We start from the raw sequence: 18,847 nt of genomic DNA on the forward strand, positions 1-18,847 counted from the left end.
TACGCAGACAAGGACTACTCGCTTGGTTTCAATTTGACCAAGGGGTTGATCTTGCCCGCTGGTATGAAAAAACACGACGAGCTTTCCGACCTCAAGGTCCTCCGTTCGGCGGCAAAATCCATAGTGCTGGTAAGTTCTCCATTCTTTACTTTAAACTGTTTTCTCGGTTTTTGCTCGGTTTCTCGAATACTCACAATCTCTCGCTTGTTTTCAAGCCGCGCAAAAGAACTATTTGGCCCACGACCGAATGATCAAAGTGCGGCAGAGCCTTCGGGATGCCATTGCCGAAAACAAGGTTCAAAAGGTCGAGATTGAGAAACTCAAGGCCGCGCAAGATGTAGTTATGGCCGAGCAAGATGAACTGCGCCTGAAGGTTGACCGAGCTGAGGCGGACAAACAAAGGGCCGTGAAGTCAAATAAGGCCTGGTACCTCGCCGAGCTGCGCAAGCTGCGCGATGCCCACAAAGAAGAAAAGGACAAAGCTGTGGACGACGCCGAGGACCGGGGATACGCTCAGGGGGAGAAAACTTATGAGCGGCAGGTCCAAGCGAGCAAGGACATCTTTTTCTAGTGCGGCTGGAAAGCTGCCGTGGAGAGAGTTGGCCTTGGACAGGATTCTGACATGTTCATAAATCCACCTACGGCCTATATCCCGGTCTACATGTTGGCGTACTCCCAGGCCACTCAAAACTGGCTTATCGCAGAGGCACGGAAAGAGGCCGAAGAAGAAGCCGCCGCCGCACAGCAAATCGAGCAAACTTCTCCTGCAGCATCTCAAGATACCGACGATGAAGAAGTTATTGACCGGGAGCTTGTCACGGTGGAGGGTGCTGACGATGAGGCCGAAGAAAACCTGCCCGAGCGCAATGTGGAGGAGGCCGAGCAAACTGTGCAAGTCGCCGAACAGACAGCTGAACTAGAATTAGATTGAACTCTGCCTTTATTTTCTTTGTTTTTTGTTTACTTCTTTCCTTTCTTTGTTTTGGAATGTAACCGGGCTATGTCCGCCCTTATGTACTGTAACTTTCTCAATGAATGAAATTTTCGAACTTTTTGCCCGTTTAACTTCTATTGCTTTTTGGCTTCAACGTGCAAAATTTCCTTAAATGTGTTCAAACTTCATCTAGCAGCTCGGCTCCTTGAAATTTCAAATGTAACTTTTAAAATGCCGAGCAAAATCTGCTCGGCTCGAAATTAAGGGCTCATGAACGGGGCCGAGCAAAATCAGCTCGGCCTTAACGGGTTTTCAAACTTTATAAAATTCTAGTACTTCAATGTGACCGAGCAAAAACCAGCTCGCCCTTTCAGTTGGGTAGATCGCCAACATTTCACTTCTGCCGAGCAATGTCAGCTCGGCTTCTCATTAGTTGGACAAAACACCAACATGCCAAATCTGGCCGAGCAAAGTCAGCCCAGCCGCTACATTGGGCAAAACACCAATGTTTCATTTAGGTTGGTCATGTCGCCAACATTCTCGTTGGCCGAGCAAATCCCAGCTCGGCTCATATGTGAATTGGTTCATTCGCCAATCATTTCTTTGGATAAAGCACCAACTGTTTGTGCGGCCTGTTTCCATTCCAGCGAGAGGAGATCAGTCCGGTCCCATTCAGGTCGGTCTCCTTGCCCCTGGCAGCCATAATTGTCTTGTATCCTTGCGATGTCATTGTACAGAGATGTAATACCGGACAACGAGAGGGCTAATTTTCATTACATAATATCGTGCTACATCTCTTACATCAAAATGCCAAGAGGCTCAAAGTTACATAAATCTAAACAACAAAAGCGATTACATCTTAAAAGTAAAAGACCTTAAGATTGGCTGCGTTCCAAGGTCGGGGGACAGCCTTGCCATCCGAATCTTCTAAATGGTATGCTCCTTTGCCGGCGAGACTAATCACCTTGTATGGTCCTTCCCAATTTGCACTGAGCTTTCCTTCACCTGGGACCACCGTGTTGCCAAGCACCTTTCTTAATGCCCAGTCCTCAATCTTGAATAGCTTGGGGTGCACAGCCTTGTTGTACTTTTTGGAGAGTTCTTGTTGATAAGCCGCTATATGGATCAATGCTCGCTCCCTCCTTTCTTCAGCAAGGTCCAGCTCCAATGCCACCGCTTCATTATTCAGATCTGGCTAGAAATTTTCAGAGCGGATGGTTGGCATACCCATTTCCAACGGGATGACGGCCTCCATGCCATAGGCCAAAGCAAATGGTGTTTCCCCAGTCGACCGCCTTGGCGTAGTGCGGTATGCCCAGAGCACATTAAGGAGTTCTTCTGCCCACTTGCCCTTGGCCTTCTCAAGCCGCTTCTTCAGCCCATCCAGGATGGTCTTGTTTGAGGCTTCGGCTTGACCATTTGACTGAGGATAGGCTGGCGTTGAATTGTAAAACTTGATCTTCAACTCTTCACAAAATCCGCGAAAGAGTTTTCCATCGAATTGAGTGCCATTATCCGAGATGAGGGCCTTGGGTATACCGAAACGGGTGATGACATTTCTCCATACAAACTTCTTCACGTCCTTTTCCTTTATGGTCGCCAATGGCTCGGCCTCAACCCACTTCGTGAAGTAGTCAGTGGCGGCGATGAAGAACTTCCGATTGCCCGGGGCCGCTGGAAGTGGCTCCACTATGTCCAATCCCCAGAGTGCGAACGGCCAAGGACTGGTAAGGGGGAGCAGTTCTCTTGCTGGCTGATGGATCTGATGAGCAAACTTCTGACATTTTTCACACCGGCGAACGTACTTCTACGCATCCGCCTGCATGCATGGCCACCAGTAGCCCTGAGAAATCGCTCGGTAGGCCAAAGATCTGCCCCTAGAATGGCTGCCACAGATGCCTTCATGGATCTCATAGAGGAAGGCCTCCACCTTAGAGGGGTGAACACACTTCAAGTACGGCCCGGCGAAAGACTTCTTATACAAAGCTCCGGAAGGGGAGAGCCAAAACCGCTCTGACTTGGCTCGGGCCTTGTTGGCCGTCTTCTTTTCTTCCAGCAGAACTCTATCTCTCAGGAAGGCGACGATGGGATCCATCCAGAAAGGACCCAAATCGGTGCAGAGTACCTCGGCTGATTTTGGTTCCTCAATGCTTGGCCGGGGTAAAAATTCTATCATCAAGGGGTTAGGAAAAGCTGTCTGAGCAGAAGCAAGTCCGGCCAATTCATCAGCCGCACTGTTTTCCTCGCGGTCGATTTGTTCCATCCTTATTGCAGCGAACTTCTTGATCTCTGCGCGTACCAGCGCCTGATACTTGGCCATTCTTTCGTCCTTTGCCTCATACTCCCCTGAGACCTGATTGACCACCAACTTGGAATCACTGAATACCATAAGGGTTGTGGCTTTCATTCTCAGCACGCTTCTTAGTCCGGCAAGGAGAGCGTCATACTCAGCCTCGTTGTTGGATGCTAGGAAGCCGAATGTAATTGCCTGCTCGATGACCAGCCCGTCCGGTGAGTTCAGCACGATGCCCAGCCCGGCCCCATGTTTGTTGGATGCCCCATCAATGAAAAGCTTCCACATCTCACCAATAAACAGCTTCCAGCAATCAGAGGGGTTCTTGGAGCTTCTCAATTCCAAGTCTCTGATCGGTTCATTCTGGTCTCTTTCCTTGTCTTGGTTGGGTTCATCATCGCCGGACTTTGTTAGTTCGGTCGTGCTCGTCCCTTTTCCTACTTGCGAACCAACACTTGTTTTTGTTGCCAGAACCATGGGTTGTGCTAAATCCGCACCAACCAAATCAATCGAGTATACTAGATGCATCCCAGGGGCAAATTCCGCCACAAAGTCAGCAAGTGCTTGAGCCTTGATTGCGGTGCGTGGTCGGAACTTGATGTCATATTGTCCTAATTCCATGGCCCATTTCAAAATTCTCCCAGTAAAGTCTGCATTTTCAAAAAGCACCTTGAGTGGGAACTCAGTTAACACAACTATTGTATGGGCATGAAAATAGTGTGCCAGCTTTCTTGACGCCATCATTAGGGCCAGCGCCAATTTTTCCAAGGAAAGATATCTCGTTTCGGCTGGGAGCAGAGTCTTGCTTACATAGAAGATCGGTAGGTGCTGGATGCCTTCAGCACGGACCAATACCGCGCTGACCGCGTGTTGAGAGACAGCCAAGTAGAGGTACAACTCTTTGCCCGGCTGAGGCGTGACCAAAATAGGGGCTGAGGAGAGATATGCTTTCAGGTCTGCTAGTGCGCGGTCGCACTCATCATCCTAGAAGAATTTGGACTTCAAAGTTTTAAAGAATGGCCTGCAACGATCCGAAGATCGGCTGATAAATCTGTTCAACGCGGCTGCCATCCCGGCAAGATATTGCACGTCCTTCGTGGAGTTAGGACGCTCCAGCTCTTGTATTGCCTTGATTTGTGATGGGTCGGCTTCGATTCCCCGGTTAGTAACCAGAAAACCCAAGAACTTCCCAATGCCAACTCCGAAGGCGCATTTGGAGGCGTTTAGACGAAGCTTATGGTGCTTTAGGATGGCAAACATTTCTGCTAGGTCGGCGAGGTGTTGAGACTTCTCCCTACTCTTCACCACCATGTCGTCGACATAGGCCTCCATTGTTCGACCCAAAAGAGGAGCGAACATCTTTGTTACCATCCTCTGAAAAGTCGCCCCGACGTTCTTTAGTCCGAACGACATGACTTTGTAGCAATATAAGCCCCTGGGAGTGGTGAATGATGTGATCTCTCGGTTCGGTCTATACATAGCTATTTGGTGGTAGCCGCGATATGCGTCCAAGAAGCTAAACCTTTGATGGCCAGCGGTTAAGTCCACCAGCTGGTCAATTCAAGGGAGGGGAAAGCTATCCTTTGGGCAAGCACGATTGACAGTCTTGTAGTCAACGCAGACCCGCCACTTGCCGTTCTTCTTTGGAACCACCACCGTGTTGGATATCCATCGAGGGTATTGCACTTCTTCTATGGCCCCAGCTTCTAACAGGTTCTTCACTTCTTCCGCTACCACCTCAGCATGGTGCAAGGCTGAGCGGCGTGTCCTTTGGATGACGGGCCGTGCATCAGGGAAGACATTCAACTGATGGCAAATGAAGCTTGGGTCAACGCCAGGCATATCGTAAGGCGTCCATGCAAAGGCCTCCAAATTAGAAGTCAAGAATTTGACGTAATCTAACCGCTCGGCGCTCAACAAAGATGATCCCAAGAGGAAGAACTTAGTCAGGTCGTTCTCGTCGATGCGCACTTCAACCAAATCCTCTACCGATTTTTCCTCGGCCTTCCTTCCTACGTCTTCAAGGACCTCCTTCCCCTCGGGCCCCTCAATCATCTGGACGAACCCTTTGGCTTCTCGACTGCCATTTACCGCAATGAAGCATTGTTTTGCCATCACCTGGTCACCCCAAACTTCTTCGATTTGCCCGGTGGGCGCCGGAAAGCGCATGACTTGGTGGAAGGTCGAAGCAACTGCTTGCATGGCGTGCAGCCAGCCCCTGCCTAAGATCAAGTTGTAAGTCGATGGAACTTTGAGCACCCAGAATTCTACTTGCTTTACGACCGATCCAGCTTTGACCGGAAAAATAATCTTTTCGATTGGCCATTCTGGCTGTGAGTTGAAGCCGACCAAAGGGGACGTTGTGGGGGCTAAGTCCTTGTCTTCCAACTTCATTTGTTTAAACGCGTCATAATACATAATTTCTACTGAACTCCCCTGGTCGATCAAGATTCTCTTGATGTCAAAGTCTTTGACGCGAAGAGTGACTACTAAAGCATCATTGTGCGGCATCTGAACTCTTTCTAAGTCCTTGGTCGAGAATAAAAGGATGTCCCTCTCTTCGGTCTTTCCCCTCTTCACAGCAGGCTGAACAGAGAACACTTCCCTCATGTGCTCAGCCTTCTTGATCATCCCTCTCAGCTCGCAGACCCTGGCCGGTTCAATGATACCATGGATAACATTGATTACACCTTGCGGGGCCGCATCCAGGGCGGCTAGGCCGTTTGGCTCGGCTTGCCCTGATGGTGCGGCCTTCATTCCTCCATCTATGTATTGGTCAAGATGTTCAGCCGTCACCAACTCCTCCAAGTGTTGTTTGAGCGGCAAGCAGTCCTCCGTTCGGTGGCCCCGTTCTTCATGGAAGGTGCAGCGATATTTCGAATTGAAACCCCGCTGCGCACTCCCCAACTTGGCCGGCCAACGGACGAAGGGTTCACCTCGAATCTCGCTCAAAACGTGGTAGATGGGGATTTTAAAGACCGTGGTGATTCCAGTTCGTGCCTTCCATTTTCTTTTGGCATCCTCTGCTGCATCACGGGGAGTGTCAGCCCGGTCGTTTTGGCGGCCCTTGTTTCTGTCATCACGGTTTGAACCATGGCGCTGATCTTTTGACCGGTTGTTTGGGCGGTTATCCTCCTGCCCAACCGAGTGAACTTTCCCCGCCACCCTTCTGTCTGCCGCGATCGGATTAGCCTTCTCGGTCACGGAGGCGGCATCATCCTTTACACGAATGTGCTCATTGATCTGCTGCATCAACGACTCCATGGTCGTGGGTTGATGCATCGTGAGTGAATCTCGCAGCCTATGTCCGATTGGGAGACCCCGTTTGTATTGAGTGATCACCAGATTGGTGGGGCAGTTGAGGATCTCATTGTAAGTTTTCCAGTATTTCGCATTATATGCCTTCAACGAACATCCAGACTCCATCTTGACGCCCAGGAGGTGGTCGACCTCCTTCGGCGTTCGTGTGTTGGTTTTGAATCTGGTGACGAAGGCTTCCGCTAGTTGCTGCCACCCCTCAATACTCCTCTCCGGGAGCCTTTCGAACCACTTCAAACCCGGCTCTCCCAAGCTTGTTGGGAATATGAGGCACATTAAGGCGTCGTTGCGCCAGTGGCCAGCCATTACTTGCCGGTAATGGCTCACATGCATGTACGGATCCGTCTTGCCATCGTACAAAGTGAACTTTGGCTGGTGGAATCTGGCGGGGAGTGGTGTACTTTCAATATCTGGAGACAGCAGCGTGGCTGTAAGTCGCACCAGCTCTTTGTCCACCAGCGCAGGGGCTATCACTTTGGGGCCTGGCATCGCCACTTCCTCACTACAATGAACTGGAGCGCTCAATCTCTGCAATGCCGGCACTCTCCGAGCCTCTCGATGGCGCGCCCTCTCCTTCAATACATCCCTCAAGTCCCTGGAACGTGTGGAGAAAGAGGATCCCGACGTCGGCGTCGGGCGTGAGGGGCAGTAAGTGCTGTCGCGAGAGAGGGACCTGCCCCCTCTTTGGTCAGAATCTCCAACCCCATAGTTCCTGGTGATGGAGAGAGAGTGAGTCTTCCCCTGGCGGCGACTGCTACAACGAGGGGACGGGGTGCGCTCACTGAGGTTGCCCTCTCCAGCAACACCCTTCCCTTTAATTTGGCGTTTCAGCAGCTCCATCTCCGCCGCCATCTTGCGAATGAGGACGTCTTGGTCCTTGAGTTTGTGCTCCAGGTGCTGTGCATGGGACTCCCCCCGGCTCGGCGGCCCTCTGGACTCTGCGAGCGATCAGTACTCCTCCCGCGTTTGTCTCGCGCACCTCGCGAAGAAGTCTCTAGGCCCGCTATGGCTGGAATATTCGGGGGGCCTTCTCTCAAGCGAACATACTTAGGTGTGACGCCATCGACGACGGACAGTGGGGCTTCGCCATTGTTTGCCATGGAAATGGTCGAAGAAGCTCAAAGAACAAGGGTTGAGTATCAAAGACTTCCCACAGACGGCGCCAATTGTACGGGGGCAAAATATCCTTTGCTTTCCGTACTCCTTGTACTCCAAGCTTCTCTTGACGGCGTCTACCTGGAAACACAGAAACGGTGAGCTGCCCGGCGGTGGTGTGCCGGATAAACCCTCCGACGATCAAGTCAGTCCACTTGAGGAAGAAGAAAACTGTTAGAGAGAGAGTATTCTCTTTGGGGAAGAAGGTACATACCTCTAACGTTCACCTTCCTCCACTATTTCTAGGCTGGCCATGCAGCCCCAAGATCGTGCGTGCACCACCTCTGTTGTCCTTCCCTGGACAGGTGGCAGTGCTTGCCTCTCACCACCTTACGCGTATAAAGATTTTGTCCTCCAACCAGCACATGCAGAACTGCCAAACAGTATTGGTGCGTGCGTGGAGCAGATGTCCTCTTTCTCACGCCATTGGCCCAGGTGGCACACTTAACCGGAGTACCACGACCGGCCGGTTCCTTGTGGAGGCAATTCTCCACAAGCACACAACCGAGCTAATAAACGCCGACCTGCCACTTGGCAAAGGGGCCAAAGTGTTATGCTTATGACCGAGCTATTTATGATCAGTCCCACTTGACTGACCGGCCATGAAGCACGCTGGACTTCCACCGTTCTTCATTCTTGATCACATGAAGCCCGTCCATCTCGGCCGATCGGTTAGGCCCATGCCGGCGCTAATCGCATCTCAAGTCTAGTCCGGGCTCCTCTTAGCTTGGTCATCAGACACCGCTGCGCGCTCAGCCGCGTCATAGCTCGGCCAGGCATTGGTTCGTGTCTGGTCGGTCGACCTCTCTGGCCGTGCAAGTCAGGCCACTGGGCCATACAAGAGAGGAGTCTGCTCGGCGCCGTGCGGTTCGTCATGATCGGCGTTATCGTAGCTCGGCCGTACTAACGCGCAAATCTCCCCTCTCAGAAAACTATTTTCAAATTCTTCTGATTTAAACAAAAAACCAGTTTTCTAATAAATAAACTAAATTAAAAAATAAAAACTTTTATATATAAAACATTTCCTGTATAAACCATCATTGCCATCATGGCAAATATCAAAGTAGTCCAAGAAATAAAATTCTTCTCACACATCATCTCAAAAGTTCTCTGAGCCTCACATTTTTGCTAAAATTTCATCAAACACTAGATATAAACCTTTGCGATCTCCCAAATCAGTGTAACCTCCCATCAATGAGGACCCAACAAACACACACGAATTTAGTGTTGAACAGAGTGCAAGGCCATGGAGTTGAGGGATCAAAAGGGTAAATCCCATGTTTGTAAGCGCGCTGATGATTATTGAAAATGTGAAATCATTCGGTCTCAATCTATCTCTTCCCATACATAGGAAACAATGGTAGATTCTTTGTGGGTTTTTGATCTAGAGCAAACCAGATAACATGAGAAACAACGTCTCTTAGGAGCATTTGATTGAACATGTGTTGAGCGTGTTGGATTTGGTTGTGTTTTAAGTATCCGAAAAACATCAAATTCCAAGAGACGTCTCTCGAAAAGGGGTCTCTCGAAAAGGGGTTTTCATCAAACAGTTTGCGAGTAACGTTTATATTTCCCTCACGAATGTAACCATTCCATCTCCAAATAAACAATGCACAAAAGTAATTGATTTGAACAAATCATTTTTTAATACCATATATTCGAATGATGACTAACATCACATAAACAAATATTTATCATGGTAAGTTCTATTCAAGCTGCAAGTTTCCAGTTATACAACAATAATAATTGTATATAAACTATTAACAACCATCAAACAATAAATTTGAATATTGAAGAGAAAAAAAACAAATATGATGGTCCAACATATTGCAATGCCACCGGCCCATGCAATTCACCATATACAAATAATAAATCAATTATATTTTCTCAAAAACTATAAACATGAATGAGTCTGTCTTAAGATTGTTAGAAAAATAATACCAAACTATATGTAAAAAATAATTTAAAAATATGTAAACGGTTTTTGAGCAAAACCAAAACTAAAATAAAATTTACAGTACATAAATAGATAAAACCTGATCGAGTCAAGTGTGTGACATACTTTTCTTAAGACAGATTTGTCTTCCTATCAGTGCTTATGATTCAATGGACGTCTATCTCCCATGATACAACGATCAATATCTTACACTAGCAGCACTACTATTACAAGCCTAGCGAACTTTGTTGTGCATGCACTCTCTTTATAGGAAAAATTAGACTCAGGAAAAATATGAAGAATAAATGCAAAGATGAAGAAGAAATGACAAATTCTCCATCCAAATTGAAGTGAGGGAGATGGAATTTATAGATTCATCCATGACTCTTCAGAAAGGTTGTAACTCTTTAAAATGACACACCTTTCCATCTCAAGAGACACAACCATTAGAGTAAATTTTAATTCAAATTTTTCAACAAAAGAAATATAAATGAGAAAGGGTAGGAAAGAAGGGTAATTTGAGAGAGTTTAAAGAGATTATGCCTTTGTGTGGATTTTTTTTTTTAAATTTGAAAAGTCAAAACAAATAAGGATAGAGTGGGAGAAGTATGCCACATAAGAAATAGAGTAAATTTATAATTATAAAAATTCAGAAAAATTAGTTTGAGACTTCAGAGGCATTAGAATCGTTCATATTAGATATTCCTTTTTACTTATATAACATATAGATAGATTATTAATATTTTTTTTTAATTATCAATTTGATCTATTTAGTTTATAAAATTTGAAGTCTAATTTAATGAGAAAATGTTATTTGCTAATTGTAAAAGCTTAAATCATACAAAAGAATACTGATTTTTCTTACTATTTTGAACAAATTATACCAGAACTAATTTATATCCACACAATTTTTTTCTTACAAATATCTTTAAACGACGTGACAAGATTAGCTGAAAAGTTTTGAGAGAAGGGAGGAATATAGAAGTGTAAGTCATTAATTTATCTTCTTCTTGTCACGTCATTCGAGAGAGTTTACAAGGAAAAATTGTGTAAATGAAATATTTTTTCTAATTTACTATTGATTGTAGGATTTAAATTGTTTAAATTAAAATTCTACCATTTTTCTCATCAATTCGTTTGGCAACTTTCAGTTTTAGTCAAAAAGTCACTATAAGTTGTTATATCATTCTCTTAATTTTTTTTTTGTAAAAAATTAAAAAATTTACTAAAATAACATATTTTTAAACAAGGCATCATCTCCAATTGAGCCACCTGAACAAAAATAAAAAATAAAAACTTTAAGAATTATATAGATGAAATTGATAGTACATGGATGAAATATAAAAAATTGTGATAATTTAGAAAATAAAAGTTAGATTAAACTTTTTCTTTTTATACCCCAACCTTTTCGTACTTTTCTCCTCGGTTTTTTTCTTTTTTCTCTTTTGTTGGGGGATTTTATTTAATAATTCAAATAAAATAATAAAAAAACCAGTAAATAATGAATTGGAAAAATTACGAGTGGATATTTCTTTTACAAATTTAACAAGCGCGTTCCTTAGTATCGTCCGAAATAGTGCTTTTATGCTTTCGCATATTATATTAAGATTTTAAATAAATTATAAGTATATTTCTTTAGATTTATTTAAAATATAATTTTTTTATCTAATTTGAAAAATTATAAATATATTACTGTCTGCGTTTGACTTCTGTTTTTTTTTTTTTTTTCAATTCAACAAAATAGATATGTAAATAGGTTATTCCAATATATTTGTCAAGGAATATTGCCTTAGCACTTACAGCATATCTGCAGGGAATCCCACCACACCTATGTTGCCCCATATTGCCCCTTAGCACCTATAACATATATCCACACCTACGTCGCCCCTTAGCACCTACAGCATATCTGCAGGGAACCCCACCACACATACGTCGAGGCCAAAGCTTAGGCACCTGCGTGCTCCAGGCACTAAAGAGTATGTTTGACCCCAACAAAGGGTTATCGAGACTCGAACTCAAGCCTTGAGCGAGGGATTTAAAAGTCTTATCCACTGAACCAACCCCTTGTTGGTGCATTTGACTTTTAATAGTATTAACATTAGGAAAATTTTACTATAAACATTCCTATTGTACGGGGAGCAAATATTCCGGCGTGCCCGTATTCCTTTCTTCCGAGCTCCGTCGATGTCCGATCACCTGCGAGCAAATAACGGTGAGCTACCCGGCGGTGTGTGGCCGGAAAAACCCTCCGACGGTCAAGTTAGCACACACCTTAGAGGGAATAGAGAGAAGGGAGAGAGTGTTTGAGTGTAAGGATTTTCTTACAGAGTGTTCGTCTATCGCGTATGGGGGGCGCAGACATGCTTATATACCTTCTGAGCCCCATATCCACTCCCTGTCATCTCCTGACACGTGGCTCTGCTATCCCATCTGTCAGCATAAACCATGCCGTTCATCACCTGCTCTCAACTGCCTGTCAGCATAGCTGGAGCTCGGCAGCCGAGCTGCCCTACCTCGGTCATACCATGCTTCATACCTTAAGCGCCTAACCGGATAACCGAATGAAGGACCGGGCTAGGCGGCATCTCGGCAGAGCTTAGCCCGGGCTCCTCCTTTGGTCGGCCTTCTCGCCGGTCAGTCAACTACCTCGGCTGACCGCGCCTTTCCGAGCGCCGACATCTCGGTCTGTCTGGTCTCGACAATCCTCGGACCGAGCATCCTAGCCTGACCGGTCACTTCCTGGCCGAGCAGCTTCTGCACGGTCCGGGGCAGCACACAGACCAAACTCTGCCCGGCCCAACTTCTGGTAGCCCACCTCCGGGTGAACAGTCGATCATCTCGGCCCAATGCTCTGCTGGGCCCTCAACTTGTTCGGTCTATACCTCGGCCCAACACCGGAGCATAAATCACCCTCTCAATTGCCCCTTAATTCCGTCCGCGGAAGCGTGACTGGGATTATTCACCTCGTCCGAGATAACGTTTCTCCGGTCGTCAAGACGATAAGCCTCGACCGAGCTAGTTGACGTAATTGTCCGCAGATTTGACCGGTTATATTCCTCGGCTGACCTATTCCCGTTGAAAGTAGCTCGGTTGGCTCTTCGTCTTTTCAACCCGTCGCTTCAGTCCTGCCAAAGCCATAAATGGGGACACGTGGCGGTCTGCCATTGGTCATCGGGCAGCCAACCCGCCGTTTTTGCCAGAATTTGAATTTGGGCGGCCTTTCACCCTTACAAATACAACACCCTCCTCAAGCCGTTTCTTCCTACTGCCCTTATACTTCCTGACGATCCAGAGCTCAAGCCCTCTACTCGATCTCGACTGCCATTTCTCACTCTTGGAAGAACTGCCCCCAACCTCCAAAGGTAAGATTTTCGATCCCCCTAGTTGCTATTTTCTTTCATTTTACACACATTAGGGCACAAAAACGTAGCTTTTAGGGCATTGATCACTGAAAACGTCACAAACCTCCCACTGTTCTTGGCGTTCTTCGTCTCCCTGAAGAACGCTGAAGAACTGGAGTGAACCGGGCTCTGGGCCTTCTTTTGATCCAAAAAACCAACCAAACCGGGCAAACAACATGTTTGTAATAACCACGGCACAAACCGAGATAACCCAATTACTCGATCGCTTAACCGGGCTAAAATTAGGTCTGCTTGGGCGACCGAGCTCCTTAATTAGTCAACCGAGGTGGTTTGGCACCCTTACCGACCGAGCTGAAGTCTAGCTCCTAATGCGAAACCGCGCTCACTTACACTTGCCATCCTTTTCCTGCAGAGTCCAAGGGGACCACTGCCATTCCTGAACTTCTCAGGACCGAGCTGCAGCCAATTACCACCGTGCCCAACCCATCAACCGGGCTATAGTAAGTCGGCCTCGAATGGGGAAATTCTGCTTCCTAGTGGACACTCCGGCCGCGCTAGCCGTTTTCAGAGAGGATTACGGCGTCCCGGCCGACGTCCATCTCGAGCTGGCCGAAGAAGAAACCACGCCTTGGGGTAGGGAGGAATGCCCCTTCACCGTGCTGTCCATTGTCGAAGGGGGCCTTCGTTTCCCTCTTAACCCGCTGATTACCGAGTTCTTACGCCGAACCGGGCTAGCGCCAACCCAAGTGTCCACCAACACATACAGGATAATAAATGGCGTGCATGAGTTAAATAACCGGTTAGGCATAAGCCTAGGTTTAGCCGAGATCCTACGCCAGTACACACTTGGCCACACCGGCGACGGTCTCGCCTATTACTTGAAGATTCGACCGGGCCGAGAAAAAATCGTAACCGGCACACCAGACAAGGATCTTCATGACGATGATTTCTTCTGGGTGTCTGGTAACTATGAAACAGCCGAGACACCGGGCTGGATGATTAGCAAAAGTTTTGGGAGCACATGTAAGCTGCGCAAATAATCTCGGTTTACATACTTATGTTTTTCGCAGTTTAATCATTCTCTTGTTTCTTTTGCAGCCATCCAAGCCTTGCAAGCCAACTACAACTTCCCCAACGTAGAGGCGATCAGGACCGCGCTTCACTACCGGGATCGTGACTGTAACCAACTACTCGGCTACAGTCCTACATATAGATATTCCGCTCCCCGCCGGAGTAAAGTAACCGACTTCCTCAGAGCTCCTTCGCCACCGCCAGATCCAACCCTTCCCGACATCCCGTTAATCCGTTTAACAGACGAGCAAGAAATGGCCAAGAGAAGTCGAATCAAGAACCTGCTCACCGCCACATCTGCCGAGGTGCCGAGCGTGGTAACCCGGTCGCCAACCGCCGGTCAATCCAGTGGCGCCGTGGTCGCCCTAGCCACTGCATCCGCTGGGCAATCCAGCCGAGAACCTTCTGCGCGGCGGGCCGGGAAAAGAGCTCGGGCAGATCCGTCCGCCGAGCTAGTCACCGAGCTCGCCACCGAGCATCCCACGGACGCCCCCGCCCCAGTGCCAGCCTGGCGCCCACATCTGAAGCACCGGGGTCAGGACATCCCGGCGACGGCTTCGATCAAGGCTGACAAAGAGCATCTGCTCGCCTTTGATCTGTCCAAAGCATTCCTACTACCGAGCGACGTGGTTGGCAGCGACCACGTCCCTGACACTCGGTTAGTCAAGTCATCAGTAAAGTCCATGGCCCGGGTAAGCCAATGCAGCTCTGAAAATTTTCCTAAGTGTTTGCCCGGTTCCGTTTCTCATCAACTTTGTTTTTTTGCAGGCCATTCAAAAACAACATCTGGTTTTGGAGCGCATCCACCGGCTTAGGCAAAAGGCAAATGACACAGCCAGCCAGGTTGAGAGCCTTCAAGCCGAGCTGGGCCGGGCTAAGGCTTCCCTCCAGATAGCCAATGCTGACAACAACAGACTGCTCGGTCAGCTGGAGGCGGCCGAGAAAAAACAAAGTGAGCTCCAGATTGAGGTGGACGCTTTTAAGAAGACGAAGAGGAGAGCTTGCCGGGCTGCCAACAATGCCGGGTTTAACGAAGCCGAGAAGAATTACAAGAAACAAGTCTTTGCAACACAAGACATCTTTTTCAAGGCTGGCTGGAAGTCCGCCTGCGAGCACCTCGGCCAGGGCTCCGACACCGATGTATTTACTAATCCTCCTCCCGCCAAGCTACCGGTCTACCTCGTGCCTTACGCAAATGATGTATTCAGTGCGCTTCAAGCGGAGGCCGAGGAGGGGCTTGAAGAAGGAAGTGACGAGACAGATTCGGAGGCTGAGGACGCCGAAGTGGAAGTGCAGCCCGGTCAAGTTGAGCCCGGTGCCCAAGAAGCGAGCCCAACCGTCAACCTTGAGGCTGCCGAGGATGAATTCACCAATCTATCCCCCTTGGTTTAGTTTTCTTTTCTTTGTATTTTTGCTTTCAATACTTTTGATGTAACCGGGCTCTGTCCCCACCTCTTGTAATGAATTTCTTTATCAATGAAAAATTTTGAGTTGTCGCCAAGTGTTTGTCCGGTAGTAATCCATTCCATCTTCAGCAAACTATCTCGGTATAACTTATCATTGGAACACTTTGTCGACCGGAGTCCATAACACGGTCGAAGCAATTTGAGCATAACAAAACAAATTCATGCACCGAAATACCCATCTCGGTTGTAGCTAAGTTTGGACAAGATACCATGTTGGACAAGACGCCAACTCTTCCAACCGGAGTACTTCATCACGGTTGGGAATCCCAAGTTGGACAGAACACCAACTCTTCCAACCGGAGTACTTCATCTCGGTTGGGAATCCAAAGTTGGACAAAACACCAACTCTTCCAACCGGAGTACTTCATCTCGGTTGGGAATCCAAAGTTGGACAAAACACTAACTCTTCCAACCGGAATACACCATCTCGGTTTGGAATTTTAAGTTGGACAAATCACCAACTCTTCCAACCGGAGTACATCATCTCGGTTGGGGATTCTAAGTTGGACAAAACACCAACTCTTCCAACCGGAGCAAATCATCTCGGTTGGGAATCCTAAGTTGGACAAAACACCAACTCTTCCAACCGGAGCAAATCATCTCGGTTGGGAATCCTAAGTTGGACAAAACACCAACTCTTCCAACCGGAGCAAATCATCTCGGTTTTAAACATTAAAAGAACAATCCAAGTGCTAATGCAAAATGACTTCTATAATTTGATAAAAAGAATTACATTCTGCTTTGCAAGCCAAAAAATTGCTTTACAAAAAAGAGGAAAGTAAAAAGCTTAAAAATAATACAATTTCAAGTTGGCCGCATTCCATGGCCGGGGTATGGCTCTTCCCTCTAGATCCTCCAAGTGGTAAGCCCCCTTGCCTGCCAGACCAGTGATCTTGTAGGGTCCTTCCCAATTTGCCCCTAGTTTGCCTTCTCCTGGCACCAGGGTGTTGCCCATAATCTTCCTCAAAACCCAATCCCCAACTTTGAACGGTCTGGGGTGCACTGTCTTGTTATACTTCTTGGAGAGCTCTTGTTGGTAAGCGGCAACATGGATGAGGGCTTTCTCCCGGCGCTCTTCCGCTAGGTCCAACTCCAAGGCAATAGCCTCGGCATTTAGCTCGGGCTCAAAACTCTCAGTTCTGAGGGTGGGCATTTCAACTTCCAAGGGTATGACCGCCTCCATGCCATAAGCCAAAGCAAATGGAGTTTCCCCGGTCGAACGTCGCGGGGTTGTTCGATATGCCCAAAGGACGCTCGGTAATTCTTCAGCCCACTTGCCCTTAGCCTTTTCCAACCGTTTCTTCAACCCATCCAGTATAGTCTTGTTTGATGCTTCGGCTTGACCATTGGACTGCGGGTAGGCCGGGGTGGAGTTGTAGAATTCTATCTTCAGATCTTCACAAAATCCTCTGAATAGGCGACCGTCAAACTGGGTACCGTTGTCAGAGATCAAAATCTTGGGGACGCCAAACCGCGTGACAATGTTCTGCCAGACAAATCGCTTCACGTCTTTTTCTTTGATAGTTGCCAAGGGCTCAGCTTCAACCCACTTTGTGAAGTAATCTGTGGTCGCAATGAAGAATTTCCGGTTGCCCGGTGCTGTTGGCAACGGTCCCACTATATCTAGCCCCCACATGGCGAAAGGCCAAGGACTGGTGAGGGGAAGAAGTTCCCTGGCAGGCTGGTGGATCTGATGGGCGAATTTTTGGCATTTCTCGCACTTGCGGACATATTTTTGGGCGTCGGCCTGCATGCACGGCCACCAGTATCCCTGCGAAATAGCTCGGTAGGCCAAGGACCGTCCCCCGACGTGGCTGCCACAACTGCCTTCATGAATTTCAAACAAGAAGGCCTCCACACTGTTCGGGTGCACGCACTTGAGATAAGGACCGGTGAAGGACTTCTTATACAACGCGCCTGATGGAGAGAGCCAAAACCGCTCGGACTTCACCCGGATTTTGTGTGCTTCTTTCTTGTCCGCTGGAAGAGTCCGGTCTCTGAGGAACGAGATCAAGGGGTCCATCCATGAAGGACCTAGCTCGGCGTAGAGTACATCCGTCTGCCCGGCGTTTTCAATGCTTGGCCGCGGAAGAAAGTCAATCAACAGGGGGTTTGGAGATGTGCTATCTACCATGGAAGCGAGGCCGGCGAGTTCATCAGCCCGGCTGTTTTCTTCCCGGCCAATCTGCTGGACTCTGATTGCCTCAAACTGCTTGATATGGTCCCTGACCAGAGCTTGGTACTTCGCCATCCTGTCGTCCTTCGCTTCATAAATCCCGGAAACTTGATTAACCACAAGCTGGGAATCACTATATACCAGAAGCTCGGCAGCCTTCATTTGGATTGCGCTCTTGAGCCCAGCAAGAAGCGCCTCGTACTCAGCCTCGTTGTTAGACGCCGGGAAGCCGAGTGTGATAGAATGCTCTATGGTTAGGCCGTCCGGGGATATAAGAACAATACCTAGGCCGGCACCATGGCGGTTGGACGCTCCATCAACAAAAAGCTTCCACATGTCCCCCACGAAAAGCTTCCAGCAGTCAGATGGGTCCTGAGAGTTGCGAAGGGCAATGGGATCACAACTGCTCGGCTGTGCGGTGTCAAGTTTGGTGTTGACCGGTTCAAAGTCAGTGTCCCTTGGTGATTCGACACCGGACTCAGCGAGTTGGTCCGTAATGCCCAAGTCCGTAGGCGAAACACCAGGTTGCGGTGTGAAGCCGGCCGCAGGTTCTGAGCTGCCTGGAACCATTCCTTCCCCCCTTGAGGATTCGGCACCGGACTCAGCAAGTTGGTTCAGAATGCCCAAGTCCGTAGGCGAATCATCAAGTTCTGAGCTGTGTGGAACCATTCCTTCCCCCCTTGGTGATGCGGTACCGGACAGAGTGGATGGGTTGGTGATACACAACTCCGTCATCGCAGCACCGGGAGGTATGACCGTGCAAACTGAGGGAATTTCGATGGTGCGCGCTAACTCCGCGGCGCGACCTTCTGCAGCTAGTAGTTCCTCGGTTGGCATTGTGGGCGTCTCATCATCTGCCCCGGCAATGTCGACCGGGCATACCGGATGAGTGCCAAGTGAGAACTCGGCAACAAAATCGGCCAAGGTTTGGGCTTTGAGTGCGGTGCGCGGCTGGAACTTCACATCAAACTGTCCCAACTCGACCGCCCATTTTAATATTCGGCTGGAAAAGTCTGCGCGCTCAAACAAGGCCTTGAGAGGGAACTCGGTCAGTACGACGATGGTATGGGCGTGAAAATAATGTGCCAATTTTCTCGAAGCCATCATCAGTGCCAACGCAAGCTTTTCCAGCGGCA

General features: G+C 48.2%; 2 protein-coding genes across 2 annotated transcripts; both read right to left on the reverse strand.

Moving 5' to 3' along the window:
• Positions 1–1,793: 1,793 nt before the first annotated feature.
• Positions 1,794–3,968, reverse strand: LOC145803959 (uncharacterized). Its single transcript, XM_082897351.1, has 2 exons — positions 2,834–3,968; positions 1,794–2,125 (listed from the first exon to the last, which is right to left on the reverse strand). Exons 1-2 carry the CDS (start codon positions 3,966–3,968, stop codon positions 1,794–1,796), a joined length of 1,467 nt encoding a protein of 488 aa, XP_082753477.1.
• Positions 3,969–4,787: 819 nt separating this feature from the next.
• On the reverse strand, positions 4,788–7,034 carry LOC145803960 (uncharacterized). Its single transcript, XM_082897352.1, has one exon. It carries the CDS (start codon positions 7,032–7,034, stop codon positions 4,788–4,790), a length of 2,247 nt encoding a protein of 748 aa, XP_082753478.1.
• Positions 7,035–18,847: the final 11,813 nt, after the last annotated feature.

Source organism: Camellia sinensis, chromosome 12 (genome assembly GCF_055761805.1).
Source record: "Camellia sinensis isolate YWXY chromosome 12, ASM5576180v1, whole genome shotgun sequence".
NCBI lineage: Eukaryota > Viridiplantae > Streptophyta > Magnoliopsida > Ericales > Theaceae > Camellia > Camellia sinensis.